General features: G+C 34.1%; 1 protein-coding gene across 1 annotated transcript; it reads left to right on the top strand.

Annotated features, from left to right (window-relative positions):
* Positions 1–7,593: 7,593 nt before the first annotated feature.
* Positions 7,594–18,348, top strand: LOC105043481 (embryogenesis-associated protein EMB8). The gene is made up of 8 exons (XM_010921042.4): positions 7,594–8,075; positions 8,781–8,909; positions 11,275–11,406; positions 13,833–13,975; positions 14,070–14,167; positions 14,261–14,355; positions 16,813–16,866; positions 17,929–18,348. Exons 1-8 carry the CDS (start codon positions 7,662–7,664, stop codon positions 18,148–18,150), a joined length of 1,287 nt encoding a protein of 428 aa, XP_010919344.2. The 5' UTR covers positions 7,594–7,661; the 3' UTR covers positions 18,151–18,348.
* The last annotated feature ends 914 nt before the right edge of the window (positions 18,349–19,262 follow it).

Below are 19,262 nucleotides of genomic sequence, written 5' to 3'. Positions count from 1 at the left end.
GAAGAAGAAGAAGGAAAAAAAAAGATGGTCCACAGTCCACACAAAAAAAAAAAAGATGGTTCACACAATATAATTATATGGATTTGTTAATTATAATCCAATTGGTTTAGGTATATAAAATTTGGTCCGTCTATGTGAGAGTCTCAATCAATAGGTCAATATTCTTGCATATGATGAAATATATTTAATTTTGTACATCTAGGACTTGCTTTTTTAAATAAATATAATTATGGTCTTTATATTCATCTTATTTTTTTAGATAGCTTGTGGTTTCACTTTATTTTCTTATTATTTTTACTATATCTTATTCTTAAAATAATTAATTAATTATCATATTTTATTTTTCAGGTTTAAATTTTTATTACAATTACAGTAGCTTTTGCTCAAATTTTGTTCCATCAAAAAAGCCTTCAAGCAAGTTCTATTGTTCTATCAAAAAGCTTTAAATCATGTTCTATTGTTCTAAACTTCAAATTTATTGATTACTAATTTTAGCTAATATTTATTATTTTATTTATCAAAATGATACCTAAAAAATATCCTTTCAGTCATGAAAAATTTAAGAAAACAAGAAAACAAGAATAATTGACTTAATCATTAAAAGGAGGTCTTGATAAATTTATTATAAGTAAAAAAAGTGATATAGTTGAGAATTCAAATAATATTGTTATTGAATTTGTCAATGAAAATACAAATGTTACTTGTGAATTAGATAATGATAATAATATTATTAATAATGATAATACTAATAGCACAGATGATCTCATTAGTGGTGATAAAAATTTAATGAATGAAAAATCAAGTGAATCAAATACTTTTGACATTTATGATCCTAGGATATGGGATAGTCTTGATACAAATTCTAAAGATTTATTAATTGAAAATGATCCTAAAAGAGATATTAATATAAAATTTCTTCTTGATCAATATAATAGACATTTTTCTTTAACACATTATGATCGAACTTTACCAAATGGAGAGCAACATGACCGAAAATAGTTAGTATATTCAAAAGAGTTAGACAAATTATTTTGTTTTTGTTGTAAGCTATTTAAATCAAATGATAATAGTAGTAGAAGTCCATTAGCAAGTGATGGCTTTAGAGATTGGAAACACCTTAGTGAAAGACTTAAAGCTCATGAAACTAGTAATGATCATATTCATAATATGACCACTTAGATTGATTTACAGAATAGACTTAAAAAAAAAATCAAACAATCGATAAACATATTCAAGAGCAAATTAATAAAGAGAAAGAATGTTGGAAAAAAGTACTATTAAGAATAGTAGCTACTGTTAAATTTCTTGCTCAAAGTTCTCTAGCTTTTCGTGGAACGAATGAAAAAATTTATCAAAATAGTAATGGTAATTTTTTATGATTAATTGAAATGATTGCTGTTTTTGATCCAATTATGCAAGAACATCTTAGACGTATTCAAAATAATGAAAATCAATATCATTATCTTAGTCATAAAATTCAAGATGAGTTAGTAATTGCATTAACATCTAATATAAAAAATTTAATAATTAAAAGAATTAAAGAAGTAAAATATTATTCTATTATACTTGATTGTACTCCAGATGCAAGTCATCAAGAACAAATGTCTTTGATCATACGATGTGTGAATATTTCAAAAAGACCAATAACAATAGAAAAATACTTTTTAAAATTTTTAAAAGTGGATAATACATCAGGTTTAGGCTTTTTTAATGAATTACAATCTATTATAGAAACTCTTGATTTAAACATTGATGATATAAGAGGACAAGGATATGACAATGAATCTAATATGAAAGAAAAAAATCAGGGAGTACAAAAAAGATTATTAGAAATAAATTCTAGAGTATTTTATACACCATGTGCTTATCATAGTCTTAACTTAACACTTTGTGATATGGCTTCATCTTGTAGTAAAGCTAAAATTTTTTTTGATGTAATACAACGTATATATAATGCATTTGGTGGTTCTACAAAGAGATGAAAAATTTTACTTGATAATGTACCTAATTTAACATTAAAGCCATTGTCACAAACACATTGGGAAAGTCGCATTGAGAGCGTCAAAGCAATAAGATTTCAAACTCCATAAATAAGAGAAGCTTTATATCAATTAGCTGAAATTTGTGAGGATTCAAAAATAAAGAGTGAAACTGAATCTTTAGCAACACATGAGTTTGAAAATTTTGAATTTTTATTAGGAATGATTATTTGGTATGATATACTATTTATTGTTAATTTAGTTAGCAAAAATTTACAATCTAAGGATATGCGTATAGATGTTGCCATTGATCAGTTAAAAGGATTAGTTTCATTTTTTGAAAGATATAGAGAGACTGGCTTTACTTCTGCCATGATTTCAGCTAAGAAAATTGCAAATGAGATGGGAATTGATCCTATATTTCGTATAAAACGTCAAGTAAAAAGAAAAAAATAATTTGATGAAAATATTAATATAGATATTGAACAATCACCAGAAGAATCATTTAGAGTTAATTATTTTTTATATTTAGTAGATCAAACTATCTTTTCATTGAAATATAGGTTTGAACAATTTCAATTATATGAAAATAATTTTGAATTTTTGTTTGATTTCAAAATATTAATTTCATTGGATGAAGAAAGTTTGAAAAAAATTTGTCTTAATCTTCAAAATATTTTAACAAATGGTAATCATAATGATCTTGATGGGATTGATTTATTTTCAGAATTAAAAGTTCTAAAAGCAATTATGCCAAAAGAAAAAAATACTGCTATAGATATACTTAATTATATTAATGAAATGAATTGTTATCCAAATACATCAATTGCATATAAAATATTATTGACCATACCCTGCTGAAAGAAGTTTTTCAAAATTAAAATTTTTAAAATCATATTTACGATCAACAATGTTACAAGAAAGATTAAATGGTTTAGCTATGCTATCTATTGAAGAAGAATTATTGCCAAATATTGATTACAAAAAAATTATAAAAAATTTTACATTACAAAATATACGTAGATTAATTTTTCAATAATAATTAATATTTAAAATATATTAATTTTTAATAGAGAAGATTTTTTTTTATTTGGCCCCGGGCCTAAAAAATATCAAGACCGGCCCTGTTGAAACACATTCATTTTTTCCCTTTTCTTTCTTTGTTTTTTCTATCATCCAAAAACATGGAGAATTGGAGGACAAATAGGAGCAAAAGGTTTTCATAATAAGACTGGACAAATCTAAACTGCAAACAAGACTGCACCGAATGGTGGTTAGGTGTTTTCTCATGTGAGAGAGATAGCCAACCTGTTGAGTTCTGTCACCATAACTGTAATACAAACAAAACCAAAACATGAGATCACCAATCATATGATTGGCACATCTGTTGCAAGTATCTCTTATGATGAGCCCCACACTTGATATTTCAGCCCTCCCTTGTCTAATGTTATCTATCACTTTTAGCGTAACCCACAACAATTGCTGAAAATAATTTTATTTTCAAAATTATATTAAGTATATGTAATCTTTTCTAATTGTTTCTGTTGCTTATATTTCTATTGGCTTTATGCAAGTTATGTGATGTTGAATTTGTAACAAACACTATATGACTGATGCCATGTTCCCTGTTAAGTCTGTTAGTCTGTCTCAAGAACTCCAACCATGATTTTTTGAACTAACTTTGATGCCATGATAACACATACATACAAAAATGTCAGCATTTGCAGGTAAATTCCCCATTAAATTGAGCATATAAAATTTAAATATTATAGGAATTTGAGGCAACATACACCTCCCTCGGAAATAAGGTAGACTTCAGAAAACCTAATTTGCCAATTGTATGCTTCAATTATTTGTATTTCTCAGTGTGTTTGCATGAAAGTGTTTGAGGGGAGAAGAACTGATGTTGATGAGTCTACATGAGAAAATTGGTGAAGCAATCATTTTCCTGTGCTTCAATATATGTAAATATTTGACATAGAAGCTCCACAGGTTCCACTGCATTCTGCCCACGTTTATCATGGCCAATTTAGACTATAGCTGAACATACACCTGTATCTAACCTTTGCAGAATTCATTCGAAGTCATACCTAGCTCGTTGGAAACTAGGAATCTAGCTTTCTATACTAAATATGGACAAAAGAAGGAACAATTGGGAATACCAATTGCAAAATGTTTCAAAACAAACATTGTGCAACGGTCCATTAATTTGTGCTTACCAACTGCAATTAAGTTGTTCTGATTGTCTGAGCAACCGTTGACTTGATAAACATGGGATTAAGAGGAAGACAAAGAATCAATTTTGTAGAAGCAGCTAAGAGAAAACAGCATAAAATAGTGGATCTCAGCTTGCAAGTTGCAACATCAACAAAGAGTTTGCACGATTTGCATTAAACAAAAACTCCATAATTCTTAATTTTATTAGGATGATTTCCACACTTCATTGGCTAGCAACAGGGAAAGACTGATGGTGGAATGATAGTATCAGTTATCAAGCTTGTGATGGTAATGGACAGGAAAAAGGGATAACATTTAGAACTTCATGATCATCTAAAGTTTTAAACAATAATTTCTTGATAGCTTGTGTGCTTGGATCTGGGAAAAAGGAAAAAGAAAAAGAAGGAGCATGAGGAACAAAAAAGGGCTGTTGGAGGATTAAGATAATAAGGGAATGGCTATATGCATGCATTGACCCAGAAGGAATAAGATGGCATAATAGATGGTAAAAATAAAGGGCGGTTGAACAAAATCCAGAAGACCAGAAAAGGGAGATCAGGAAAACTACATACACCATTGTTAAATAATCTTAACAAGCTGGTTAACCAATGGAAGCTAGTATACTTTCTTCACCACAAAAAAGGAAGCAAAGAAAGATTCATGTTATATATAAAAAAGAGATCAGCCATACATGCATCCATCTTCTATTTAGGAAAGGACATTCTGCCTGATATATCTTCTGTTGTACTTGAAGAAAAATCTGTGGTCGATTTTGTCATCGAGCACGAATTAGTTTTTGTTCAATCAGCTAATTAACTAATCATATTTAACTCGATCTGGAATCTACAATTGCAAGCTAATCAGATCCAAGAAGGGCAGGCTGCTTCAATATAAATCTTGAACCATGCTTAATGGGACAAAACGCAGTAAGCATACACAAAAATGCAAAGAGGAATAGGTATTAAGCCAAATGAGATCGGGGAACTCCCTTGTGGGAAATGCTATTCTGCTGGGATAGTGCTACACATATTAAATTGAACACGAGACATCAACAAAATGAGCTGCTCACACAACTCTTTGTTTTGCCTGCATTTATTTTGCATGCATCAGCATAATTGTATAATGGTGGGAAAAGAAGCCATCTTTATCATGGAGAAGCATCATTTATGGGTAATACTTAAAACCCTCTCTGTGATATCTTGAAGCCCTCATGATATATTTTAAGAATATTCCATCTATAACATGCGACCTTATTTATGAGAGCTAACCATGCTTCTGAACTGTAGTTAGAATTCTTGGACAGTCACAAAAACGAAGATGCCGTTAGAAAAAATGTCTCATGATCCTGAAAAATGTAGGAAAAGTCCCCAAATAAAATGCGAAGCATAATATAGAACAACATGTGAAGAATGGAATCAAAAGCTTTTGAAGATTCACTATGTTTGTTGGTGAAAACATGTAAGATGACAATTCATAAATATGAAAGTTAGATTAAAAACACATGAAATTTCAGATCCACTGTCTGCAGAGAATTAAAAGTGCTGATTTGAGGTAATAACAAATAGCCAACAATGGTACATTGAGCTCAGAAGTACCTAAAAAATTCTTTAATCTATCTTTTGAATAATATGGTACGGACAATTATATTTTAGCAGAATTATTCGAGATGGTATATTATCCATCTGGATCGATTTTCGTATCTAAATCTATTTGGATGTGAATAGAATATATAGCATTGGATTAATATCCACAGCTATATTTATATTCTTCAAAACAATGTAGATAAGAATATTTACAACAAAATCTTTTCCATATCCAAATATCTTATTCCATTTGCAATTCTATTTAGTTTCATATATCCATCATAAACTCCAAAGGGAAAAAAAGTGAGAAGATCAACATATTTTTGATTTAATCTTCTTTCCAAATAATGACAACTTTGGTGGGGTGGATTGCATTCAGTTTTTTAATCCAAAGTATGTAACAAAGTAGATTTTTTAGGATTCACTAAAAAGTTAGATCTTAAGTGCACAAAATTATATTTTCATTACTTTCTGACAACCAATTATTTGCTTAAAAAAATAATGAAAAAAGTTGGATGGCTTATATACTTAAAATGATCTTAAAGAAAAAAAGTAAAATAATGTTTTATCCATAAAATTTGACTATTATATTCATCTCAATATCCAATTCGTATCTAAATTATTTTCAATTAGATATGGCACAAGTTTTAGCATCCAATTAATATTCATATTTATATTTATATTTGTCAAGTTAAAATGGATATTGGATATGGAAACACTGATTTTGATCCATTTTCAGCTCTATTACACCTCGTTCACTTCATTAGTAAGGGCTGCAATTCCACCAATTTAATACTCACACTGCCGGTACTTTGTATATATATTCACATATACTAAGGTTCCCCTAGACAAAGGACGAGCTTTAGGATGCAAAGTGGCTATTTTTGCAGAGATCCTTTGTACGTGGCATTAGCCCATGCAAATTGCTAAACAAGCTAAACCTGTACAATCTTGTAAAGTTAGGATCAACTCTAAAAGCTTCTGCTTACAGAAGCAAAAAGATCCTAGGACTAATTTTTGGATTATTCAATTTATTTGTGTTCAGATTAGTTTAGCATTTTCCCCCAACACTGGCATATTGATTAATGAGCTCTTCGTTGGCTGCTGGCCCATGCACCACTTAGTGCCACAATCAGATGTGTATTCGATAATAATTCTAAAATATGACGCCAAAAATAATAAAAAATAATTATCTACACAACAAAAATAGAAATACTAGTTTTTACTAATTATAATCCATTACATATTTTGCATTGAAGCTACCCTACATTTCATGCCCTTATCCATTGACTGCTTTAGAACCAAAAGGGCACATTGTCCAATGTTGACAATATATAATAAAAATTTTGTCTCCATAAAAATATATTTTAAATTTTAACAAACTAGAAAATAGGTATAAATTTTTTTTTTCTTTTTAGAAGGAATGGAGACCCATATATATCTTATATATATATATATATATATATGAAGCATACGGAATAAGAAATGTGACGGGAGGACATAATAATAATTTTTAGATTTACGTCAGCAGTTCAGATTAGAATGCTATTGTTCAAACTATCTAAATATCTTTAGAATTTATCTATTTTTTTATTTTTAATTTTTTTATTTTATACATGTGTGCGATATTTATCTGAATTAGTGATATACATCTAAAAATTATTATTATTATATTTTTTTTATCTCTCACATTAAGCTATTTTATATTTATAATCACACATATAAATCTTGAAAATATGAAACAACAACATTGTCTATGTGCATGGTAGCATTGGGCCCGTATCATGCGTCCACGACAGCGATCTTAACTGATTGGTCCCTGGATTTCCTTCCCCCACATCCGCATCCATTGCCAGCTCGCCACCTTGCAGGGCTCGGGCCGATGGCGGCTGCCACTCTCTCCACCGTTCCTCGCTCATCTCCTCCTCCTCGCTCTTTGCTCCCCATTATGGCCTCCGCCTCCTCCTCCTCCGCCGATCCCAAGCTCAGCCGGAGCGGTCATGGCCTCCGCCTCCCCGAGCTCCGGGAGGAATCCCTTTCGTCGCTCGAGGTTGTCGGCGCTCGCCGCTCCCTGCTCACCCGCTTCGCGAGCCTGCAGCCCCCCTACAAACGCTTCCCTTTCCTCGGGTGGAACCGCCATGTCGAGACAATCTTCGCCGCCTTCTTCCGCTCCCTCCCTCGTGTCGCCCTCCGCCGGGAGTGCCTGAGGACGCGGGACGACGGTACCGTCGCCCTCGATTGGGTCTCCGGCGACGAGCAGCAGCTTCCCTTTGATTCCTCAGTTCTCATTCTTCTGGTTAGCTTCATTTCCTTTTTTGAATTCATCTAATTGTAAGAATTAGAGACTTTTGGTTCTTTCAAGAATCAAGATTGCAATTTGTTTGGGGGTTAACATCATTTTCTTGGGCGTAGGGTTTAGATAAGATAACTGGGGAATTTCTGTTCCTTTTTCAATTCTTTATATCTGATTTCTTCTAAAATTCTCATCAAGACGCTTCAACTACTGCGGTGCTCTTTAATGTGGGAGGGTGGAGGGATAGAAACGGGAGGCTATGTAATGAGAGGAGATTTTGAGCTGATGGCTGTGGATGTTAGGGTGAAATTGGATGGTTGGGAGGGGAATGGGGAATTCTCTGTGTGAGGTTCAATTTGGTTTCAATCATCATTCTAAGTGGAATACATGCCAGTTACTTCTGTGATTATTTTTGTTATACTCTTGTGTTTTCTGCCGTCTTCTGGGATAATGAAAAGGAAACATTGTTTAAAATTGTAATGTGGTCTGGAAGCTTGCCTACTGTATAATTTCTTCTTTTCTTGAATAACGGTTTGATAAATCACAAATCTTTTCTTCCCCCCAAAAGATACACACAAACAAGCAAATCATACGCAATCTCGTAGATCATGCCCCAAAAAAAAAAGAAAAAAAAATGTAGGAAAGGGAAAGCTTTGCTCATGGTCTAAATTCAGTATTGTTAATAATGCCATTGCTAATCATTTGCAGCCTGGGCTCACTGGAGGGAGTGATGATACATACGTCAGACATATGCTTGTACGTGCTAGAAATAGAGGATGGCGTGTTGTTGTATTCAATAGTCGTGGTTGTGCAGATAGTCCTGTTACAACTCCCCAGGTACTGTAATATAGCTTCTTTTTATAATGTTGTACATAAGTCTAATATCTCATGTGCCCTTTTTTTCAGTTTAAAATATAACATAATTCTGAGCTTGAATCATAAGTCTGTTGCATTTTGGTCATAGTACCTGGTGCAGAGTTGTTGTTTACCAGAGAATTTCTAGATTTTTAAGCATCTGGAATGGAATGCTTTGGTATCCTCTCATACTTAATCGTAACAAGTTGCTATATAGTTGTTATTATATTTGTTTGTTCAATGGTAAAAAGAAGCATATTATTTAGCACAAAACTTGTTTGAGGGAGAGAGAAGACAGAGGCAAGATTTTCCATCTACTGAAGTTCTCTTAGTTGCTTAGGTGGTTTACTTGACTCTAATTTCAATCTGTTGGAAGCAATATACCTAAGGTTTTAAATCTCATGGGATAGCACTGTTCTGGTTTTTCCATGGAATGGGACGTGCCACTGTCCAGTCCCATCCCGACACGTGGGATAGAGGATGTCCCAAGGCATCCCGATCGGGACGTTGGGATGCTAGTGGGATGCCTTATCCCGACATATGGGATGGTACCCCGTCCCAATATCCTGTTGGACGTCCCATTGGGACTTGAATCCTTGAATATACCATGCCTTGGCCATTTTTTCTCAATCTTACGGGGATAATACAAAATAAATACAAGTCCTATGACCTCTTTTGGTTTTGGCACTAGACATTACTGGAACAAGCAAATGGTGTTATGGTAGTAATATATGTCATGTCACACTGCAATAAGCAGAAGGGGAATCTCTTATTGAGTCAAACAATTTGACATTTCCACATGGACATAACCAGAACTCTCTATCTCTTCCCCTTCCCTCCCTCCCTCTATGTTTGTGTGTGTGCGCGCACGTGTGTGTGATGATAACCAGAGAGTGTGTGTGTCTGATCATAACCAGAATTCAGATTTGCATGGTTTTTAAAAAGCATCCTTTTTGGACTTGATCGACAGCATACACAATTATAACTCCAATTTACAGGACGCTCCTTAGATCTTCTTCACACATGTCCATGTCATTTGTTTAGTTTTCATCATTTCATCCTCCTCTGATCCAATTCCTAATCCTTCTTGAATATCTTTTTTCTCTCTCAACCTGCATATATTGATCCGACATCCATTTTGACATTTTCATTTTTGCAGTTTTCAACTCTTCATCTTGTTTCCTTATCCGTCATTATTTTTCAGTGTCCTCTAACCATAAATATTTCTGCCCTTGTTTCATTTGGATAAAGTTTTCCCTTCAATCTTCAAGGTATGTGAGAATCAGATGGCACATAGAAGCTTTTTTACTTTATCTATTGAACTCTGTTTCTACTAGATATATTGATGCAGCAAGCATTAAAGATCAACTTCTTCAAATCAGATGTGTTCCATATCAGGCACAGGATCACTTTCCTGTTCTCAGTGATGGAGAGTTCAGATCATGATGTCTAGATGATCCGACAAGGCTTTCTTAGGCTCTGTCCAGTTACATAAATCATCCATGGAGCAAATCATAGTCATCAATTCTATGAGCAGTTTCAAGTTGAAGATAAAATGGAGCTTTCTTGCTCATCATGGAGTGGAATCAATATTACAAAGTATTTTACTTAATCAAGAATCAAAATACTGGCCAAAAGAAGTCACTTCTAGGAGATTTGTTGGATTGTTGTGTCTTTTAATGTAGTCCGTGTTCACAATCTTGTACTTTTTATGTGACATTACCATTATCTAATTAGGAGTCTATCAGAACTAAAGCAAGTTTGGAGAGTTTTGTTTTCCTTTTTCTTTTCTAAAGTTCTAGAAACTCAGGTTGGGAGGGAGAAGGGGCCAATATTTGTTTTTTCAATAAAGTCCTGACTGGCCATTAGGATGCTATTATATGGTGTTTTTCTTAGAAAGATAATGAAAAGACATGTTTGGCCTATATTTTCTTCAATCCTATTATTTTTCTTTTACTCTTATATCTTAAATTTCCTCTTATCTATCTCTGCCATCTCTTAAATCGGCTTTCTCTTTCATCATTTGCAATATTAAGTCTGTTTTCATCTAAGCATGGAACATAATTCGTTATTAAGACTTATTCCCCCATAAGGGTACCTGAATTATAACTATCTGTACTTAAATTCAGTTTTCTGTATTCCATCCATAAGAGTACATGAATTCTCAATTCGACTGAAGAACTGATTGTCTAATATCAATTGTTATGGTCTGAAAGTTTTTAATTTTTTAATTTTTAACCTATGTGTCAAGTATGTTTTATCATGTTACCTATTAGCAATAGTAAGTTTAGTGCTTAATAATGTGCCCCATTCATATATCTGAGGTGAATCCTCATCTGTTATGCAGTTTTATTCAGCTTCATTTACAGAAGATCTTTGCCAAGTAGTTGATCATGTTTCAACACGTTACCCTAAGTCAAATATATATGCGGTTGGTTGGTCTCTTGGAGCAAATATTCTAGTTCGCTATCTTGGTCAGGTAATTGTAATTTTTCAATTTATACTTGTTGGGGTTAGTTTTGCTTATAATTAGCACTGGTTGTTATTACCCATGATATTCATTGTCTAGCAAGTACTGATCTCATGAGGAGTGGTTGCAGTTTGGCATTGCTTATTAAATCAAAATTATTCACACATGCATACACAAAAAGGAAAAACTCATTACTAGCAACCTTTACCCCATCTTTGGGCTACAAATAATAGGATTGGAGATGTTTAGTCTTCGGCCTCTTGGCTAGTGTCACCCATTGCCTGAAGTTCAAATTGTAGTATTCAAGTATATTCCATGAAAAAATAAACCTCAGTGACAGGCCTGAGTGGCCTGAATAATCTTCATGGGCCATAGCCCAACCTCGGCCCAAAATTGACCTTGAGGGGAAGGTGGGTGAGGATGGTAAACCAACAGTTATGAAGGAAACGCTAAAAATAAGAATAAGACTGGAGTAGAGTCAAGGAGGGGAGGAATATGAAGGATAGGGATAGAGGGGAACATGAGTTAATGTTATATTTATTTAACGAACTTTGCGATATAGTATGGTAAATAATTTACATATTTAATACATTATATTTATAATTATGCCTTTCATCGGGCTCGTGTCAAACTAGAGGTGTCCTATATCTGACAATCTAAACCCTGCTAAATCTGATGCCTGAATTCGGTTAGCCTAAATCCAACCTGGCTTTAAGCCTGTACAGGCCCATTTCTAAGTGTCAGATCAGGGAAGTAGAGCTCCTGAAAAAATTGGCATGGAAATGCCTAGGAAGCTGTAGATGACAACTAAATGATTTTATCATAGAGTGATGATGATTTCTTATTTGGTTATTGTATTTGAAGAAATGCATGACATAATAATTCTATACAATGGTTTAATTATGAATTGAACAAAATGAGTATGGTTTTTATAGAATAATGAAATGTTAAGAGATAAGTTGTTTTTGATAAAATAGTGCTTGCAGCTAAACATTCGCAACATGGCATACCGCATATGTGAAAGTGCTAGGAAGCATGCATGGGACAAGAGTGGGCCTGTGGAGTGGGTGTGGCATGCTAGATTAAAGATTCCAGTTACCAAGCCCTATTATTTATGGATGAATTCTTTATATAATGAAATTGTTTTTTATGTTGTAATGCATAAGAAGTTCCTTAAGGAGCATAGAAGAAGTTGCGTATCAATTTCATTGTCAAACTCTTGGACACATATGCACAACCCACTAAGTACCTTTAATGTCCAAAAGGTATTGCTATGAAATAAATATATAATAATATTCAAGTATACATATGTGTGTATATATATATATATAAAGAAAAGACAAACGATGCGAACATGTCAACCAATTCAAATGAAGCTAATGAAGATAATCATCAACAGTCAGGGATAAAAAAATTACAAAAATTGAATGAAATTAGTGTTGTTAATGTTCTACTTTAGAATAGTGTTGGCTTTTGTTTAATATTGTGCTGAATGGACGTGTGATATTTCTTCAATCTGTGTTAAAAGATATTTAAGTATGGTAAATTGAAAAATGTATACTTCAAGAAGGCTCAGAAAAAAACAAGTTAATGGAACCACTAAATGAAGTGTAAATTCAACTAGTATAATTTAGACATACATATGTATAACTAATGCAACAATGATATTTGCTAAGTATATAACATACTGTAATGAAAACTATAAAAGAGCTGCAAAAAAATTGATATTGTATTACTTAATCTACCATAATTTTGCAAGCCTTATGCTTTTGATTTACTTGATTTTATTTTTTTATTGGTCATTCCAGTTAAGGCTACATATTCTATTGATGCTAGCATTTTCAAATCCCTTGCCACCACCTTAATCCATGTCATATCAATTGTTTCTTTCCTCCTTTTTGAGCCATAGCTGACGTCCATCCTTGAATGTTCTGAGGTTTGGAATCTGGGCAAAACCTGACCCACTTATTAAGTGCTTCAGGTTGTGTTTTTGGTCAATTTATGCCCAATAATTGAATGGGTTGCATCAATTTGTTCATGGAAAGCTTAGCATCAACAGAAAGCACATGATTCAGACGATCTGATATCTAAAGATTCTGATTGGGTCTGACTTTAATAAACTACTGCACAAGTTTGATTATTGTCGATTTATGGTAACCTACATTGTAAAACTTAAAGTGTGTATTTGGAAAGATTGTTGTTACTTGCAATGCGCTCATCTGTTGAGGGAACTAAAAGTACAATTCTTCTATATACTGTCTAATTAACCAAGGTAGATGCTACATTGTTGTCATCATTTTGTCATTTTCTTGCTCCTCCATCTGATGTTTTCTATTTTCTGAGAAGCTGATGTAGATTTTGATCCTCCTTTTGTATCAGGAAATCAATTCTTAGCTATTACTTTTGATGTATGCCTTATTTTTCTCTTGTTGCAGGAATCTCGTAATTGTCCTCTTTCTGGGGCAGTATCCTTATGTAATCCTTTCAATTTGGTAATTGCAGATGAGGACTTTCACAAGGGCTTCAATAATGTATATGATAGAGCTCTCGCTAGAGCTCTGCGAAAAATATATAAAAAGTAAATCATGTTCTGTTTTCAGTTTGAGTAAGATCTCATATTGTAGTTTGTACAACTGCTAATTATTATTTTTCTACCTTTCGTCTATATCTAGGCATGCACTTCTTTTTGAAGGTCTGGGTGGTGAATACAATATTCCCATGGCGGCTAATGCTAGGTCTGTCAGGGAGTTTGATGAAGGATTAACACGTGGTATCCATTATCCTAATGCTAAATTTCTCCTCTTTCTTTTCTTTCTGAAAATTTATTTTCATGGTGTTAAGAAAGCCTTGTGATTCTTTGCAGTTTCATTTGGTTTCAAGTCGGTAGATGATTATTATTTCAATTCAAGCAGTTCAAGTTCCATAGAGAATGTCTGTACACCTTTATTATGCATACAGGTAATGATGAGATGCTTCTGGGGTACTTATCCTTTAACTATGTAACCATATATATTCAGGAGTGTTAGTGAACCTGGAAGGTAGCAGCCCTTTTACATTCCTTAGTCTGAGGCGGTCTTAAACACCTTGAAGTAACCATGTTAAATCACATATTTGTATAATGTAAGGTCAACTTACATCACAACTCCTATCAAACTGTCTCTTTGAACTAGTTATTCTAGTCATATCCTCAAAGCAATTTTTTAAATCCCGATTTATCAGTAATCTCAGTGAGTGGCTGGGACCAAGATAACCGAGATCTCGGTTTATTGTGGCTGATATGCTATGTGGGAACATTTGGAGGGCACCGAGTTTTCCTAGATATCAGCTAGTATCTTTGAACCGAGATATCAAAAAATCTGCCAATATGGTAGATCTGGGATTAAGAACTATATCTAAACATTGATTTCAAGATTTCTTAATGGAAAAATCTATTTAAGGAAGCAAACAAGTGATTGAAATATGTTGACTGGTGTGAATATATCATATTGGCTTCGGGTTTTATCAATTTATGTTGGTCGAGATGGAATGTGACCAATACTGATACAAACCAACATCTCAGCTGAGATGACAACTTTTCCCAGAACTAGATTCTTGGATGATGGGAAAAACAATAAAAGCATGATGATGTGGGGAAGACCTTGCAGCGAACCAGCCATACAGATCTGGAGGATGAATGCAGGTAATAAAACTGAATGTTAACAGCAAATGAAGCGCCCATATTTAGTGTAAGGTAAAATGCTGAAAGGTGAGCATGTTTCTTCAGAATCCTGATTAGTTGATGGGCTGCCTTGAAGGTATCCAATAATGTACGATGGCACTTTGAGCAGGTTGGATTGGGTTGACAATTGGTTAGATCTGGCTGAATAAAAAGTTTTTAAATGACAGATATTAATGAGCGATTCAACGTCAAGCATGTTTCAGTTTTCGTGGACTGTTATTATATACTAAAAGTAGCAGTCATATTAACATCAATAGAAAGAGTAGCAAATATGTAATTCAGACTTTTTTTTGAAAAAAAAAAGTTTGATTGTGTTCAACAGAGAGACATGACAATGATTGGATTTCTCATTACATTCTCTCTGTGTGTGTGTCTGTCAGTCAGTCAGTCTGTCTGATTATGTTACCTTTTCATTTGATGTTAACAAACTGCTACTCTTAGTACAAAACTAACTGTCCATGCAAACTGGATAGTTGCCCATCATCCACTCAATTACCATGCGAAAGGCTCCCACAGGAAACTATATGATGTGTAGGAGCAGGAAAAGAACTGTCAAATGGTGGATTCTAATTGAATTGAGAAAGATTAGTTTTGTAATGTGTGTACGAGAGGGGCACAGGAGTGCAAGAATGAAGGAAATGCAAGGGAAGGAGCACAAACATGTTGGGGCTGGAACAGGAGAAAGCATCAAAAATACAAAGTTTGGGGGGTTTGGAAAAGGAGATGCTTGGAATAGAAATTGGGCTTGGGTGAGCTTAGATATAAGGGAAAGTTCTAGCAACTAAAGGATTTGGCACGAGAATGCAAGAATGAAATAGATCGGAGAACTATGAAGGCAGTTAGGACAAGGAGTGGGTCCATGTGGCATGGTGAGATTTCAACCAAGGGTAGGCAATCTCTGAGGTCTCGTGTTATAGATGTGAAATGATGCAAAATAGAGTGAGGCAAATAGAAGACTCTCTCAAAAAGCAATGTAGGCAGAGAATTAGCATGAATTTGGCATTGCAGGCAGAACATGCAGCTTAAACCTGTGAGCTGAATTGTGGAGAGTTCCCCAGGGCTCTGATCTAATGATATATTTGGAGAGATGATGGATGAATTTGTTAAACTGTTGATCTTAAAACTCGTGTGCCAGCCACAAACCAGCTGTACAGTACCATACTGCTAGGGGATACAGGGGCCCCGATATGCCTGAATTTTAGCAAATTGATCCTGAACTGCTCTGTCACATATTATTGAGGCACCTTGACCTTCATGCACCTTTTTTTTTAATTAGTGTTTTTTTCTGTTTAGTGGTACTACACCGGCACATGACCAGTACAAGTGCATTTTTTGCTATTTAAATCCATGATTAGGTGTTTTACAGGTGACACTACTATCAAAGAAATACTATCAATATGCAAATACATATTTGCTTTGAAGTTATGCAGAAAACTTTTGCTAACAAGTAAAATTGAAGATTCCATGGAAACCATCTTATGAAGTTCATTGTGGTCCCATTCTTACATTACTTCAGTACATGTTATGTTTAATTTGGCTCATCAAAATTCAGGTCCTAAAAGACAAATTTATAAGTTTTATGAGTTCATTTCCATAAATTTGAATTAAAAGAATGTTAGAAGGTTGGTAAATGCACTAGAAAAGTAACTTCACCAGTTTTCTTAATTCTTGTTATACTTCTTTCTTATAATGTGCAGGCTGCCAATGATCCAATTGCACCATCCAGGGGGATTCCTCGTGAAGAAATCAAGGTATGCTTTTACTGATGCTAGCTGCATCTCCTGTTCAGTATTAGAAACTTATTGTTGTGTAAGCCCTTAGGCATCATAAATCTGCATGTCTATTTCTACAGGTGGTTGCTATGGCATCATAGATTTATTCTGTTTCTTTTCTTTAATCTAGGTGTCTTATTCATTCCTCAGTTCTTTTACTGCGAACAAAAATGTGATCACTGTGTCTATATTTTGATCTAAGGGTGCATTTGGATGTACTGCAAAGCAATGATATTTTGCAATTTCTTATGTTTTCTAAATTTGAGGTCATTATTTTAGACAATTGGGTGCTTGGTAGTACTGAAAATCATATAAATATCCTCCAAATAATGGAATTTGAGATTTCTACCTTGCAAGGAAATTTTGAAGTTTGTGATTTTCCCCTTCCTATCATTTTATTATCTTCCATATCAGAACTATTTTGCTTTTAACAACAAAAACCTTAAATTTCTCAACTCTAAAAATCAAAAAATTTTCAATTCATGATTTTGACATTTGAAGGCTTCACGCACATCCTAAAGCTTCTATTGTCCAAAATAATAACCCAACGAGTTCATTCACTGGAAGTGTTTTTTAATATAATTTAGGCATTTGTACTGGATCCCTGAATATATATTTTTTGATAAAAAAGTTTCAGTGATGGCACGCATGATAAATCTTCTTTCCTTGATTTTTGCATTTCAACTGAAAATTCTGTCCATGGAAAATCTACTGCCCAGGCACATTACACCTAGTTTGCAGATGTGGATTATTTGAGAAGATTGATTCGTGACAGAGATTATCAATGATATATGGTAGTCAGAATGCAACTTTCTTTTCTTTTCTTTTCTTTTCTTCTCTCTCTCTCTCTCTCTCTCTCTCTCTCTCTCTTTTCAAGACATGTTCCATGGTAATCATAGGAATTGTAGCTCTGCTTCTTTGTTTACAATCTTCATCTTTCGCTTGTATGCTTATTACTGCAAACATGTTTAGGTTGACATCTTAATCTTTCATTAAACTTCTTGAAACGTAATCTTATTTTATTCTTTTTTCATCTCACAGGGAAATCCGCATTGCCTGTTAATAGTTACTCCACAAGGTGGCCATCTAGGGTGGGTAGCAGGGGAGGAGGCTCCATTTGGAGCTCCTTGGACTGATCCTGTGGTAATGGAGTTCCTGGAGCATCTTGATAACGAAAATTCAGATGGCAGCAAAAGCAGCAAAAATATTCTACTGGATGGTGTTCCACAAACTTCACCGTCTCTATCAGTACACATACAATGATTGAATCTAATGCCCTCATAACATTGCCATTCATGCCATTGGCCTTTTATATTGCCATTCATGCCATGACTTTTTTAACGTAAATTGATATCTATCTCATGGTAGTGTCTGAATAACCAAAATGTGGTGATTGGTCCATCGATGTAAGCCGATCATTTTTTCCCCCATCATCCATGAGCTATTTCTTATAGTGTTTAATTTCACCGGAAGAACACAATGTTTGTATCGTCTAAAAGTTCTCTCTCTCTCTCTCTTTCCCACCCCAACATCTCTAGCTATTATTCATTTGACAAAGCCTTTATCAAGCAACATCATACGACAATGCCATTTGTAAGCGAAAGGCATCCTTGCAGTGGTGCACTCGTTTGTGAGATATCCCGAACGAGTAGTGCAGATGGCTTGATACATGTGCCTTCAATCACGTTGTTCGCGGAGAGGCATGGTGGGTGCTTTGTTTGCAAGCAGGTGGACCTGGCTTGATACTTCCAGTTCGTACGTGTTCTTTCAATCTTGCAGGCCAAGGCTAACAGGCATATCAGGCGCTTGGTTTGCAAATAGGGGGACTCGGGTGGAGCTTTTGCGGTATACTCATGGTATGAATTAGTTCAAATACATACTCAAACCAGACTTTGTCAATTGGCATCTGTACGGTCTGATCATGCATCCCGGCATCTCCGACTGTCATAAAAAGTAAGTATATCTCACGAACTTCGTTTATTTTGTCAGCTTTGAAAGAGCAAACATGAGACCATAATTATGGAATTGTGTAGACAATAAAAAAATCATTAGTCAAATGAGAGAATCGTTGACATGCACATTTGCAGTATGGCTTCTCGTGTGTATGGCACGTGCCAGACTTTAATGTTATTAATGTCAAGGCTGATGGCAATGAAATGAATTCATGTTGATCATTTAAAAGGTTAGTGTCTGGTGAGATTTCGATCATTTGCTAATTTTTTAAATTCTTCCAAGAAAACCTATCGAAATATGGGTAAAGATTTTGCCTTGTGAAGTCATGGTAGCTAGAAAGAGAGGTATGCTATGAAGCATACCTAGTCCAAATATTATGGATGGTGTACAGAGAAAAAGGCATGCAAGCATATTGGAAATAA

The sequence above is a fragment of the Elaeis guineensis genome, chromosome 4 (genome assembly GCF_000442705.2).
Source record: "Elaeis guineensis isolate ETL-2024a chromosome 4, EG11, whole genome shotgun sequence".
Taxonomy (NCBI): domain Eukaryota; kingdom Viridiplantae; phylum Streptophyta; class Magnoliopsida; order Arecales; family Arecaceae; genus Elaeis; species Elaeis guineensis.
Note: the sequence above shows the minus strand (reverse complement) of the source record. Positions and strands in the feature narration are given on the sequence as shown.

Coding starts and splice junctions, on each gene's coding strand:
- LOC105043481 (XM_010921042.4), top strand. CDS start 7,662: ATGGCGGCTGCCACTCTCTCCACCGTTCCTCGCTCATCTCCTCCTCCT. Junction 8,910..11,274: donor GTCCTGTTACAACTCCCCAG/GTACTGTAATAT, acceptor TCTGTTATGCAG/TTTTATTCAGCTTCATTTAC. Junction 13,976..14,069: donor CTGCGAAAAATATATAAAAA/GTAAATCATGTT, acceptor GTCTATATCTAG/GCATGCACTTCTTTTTGAAG.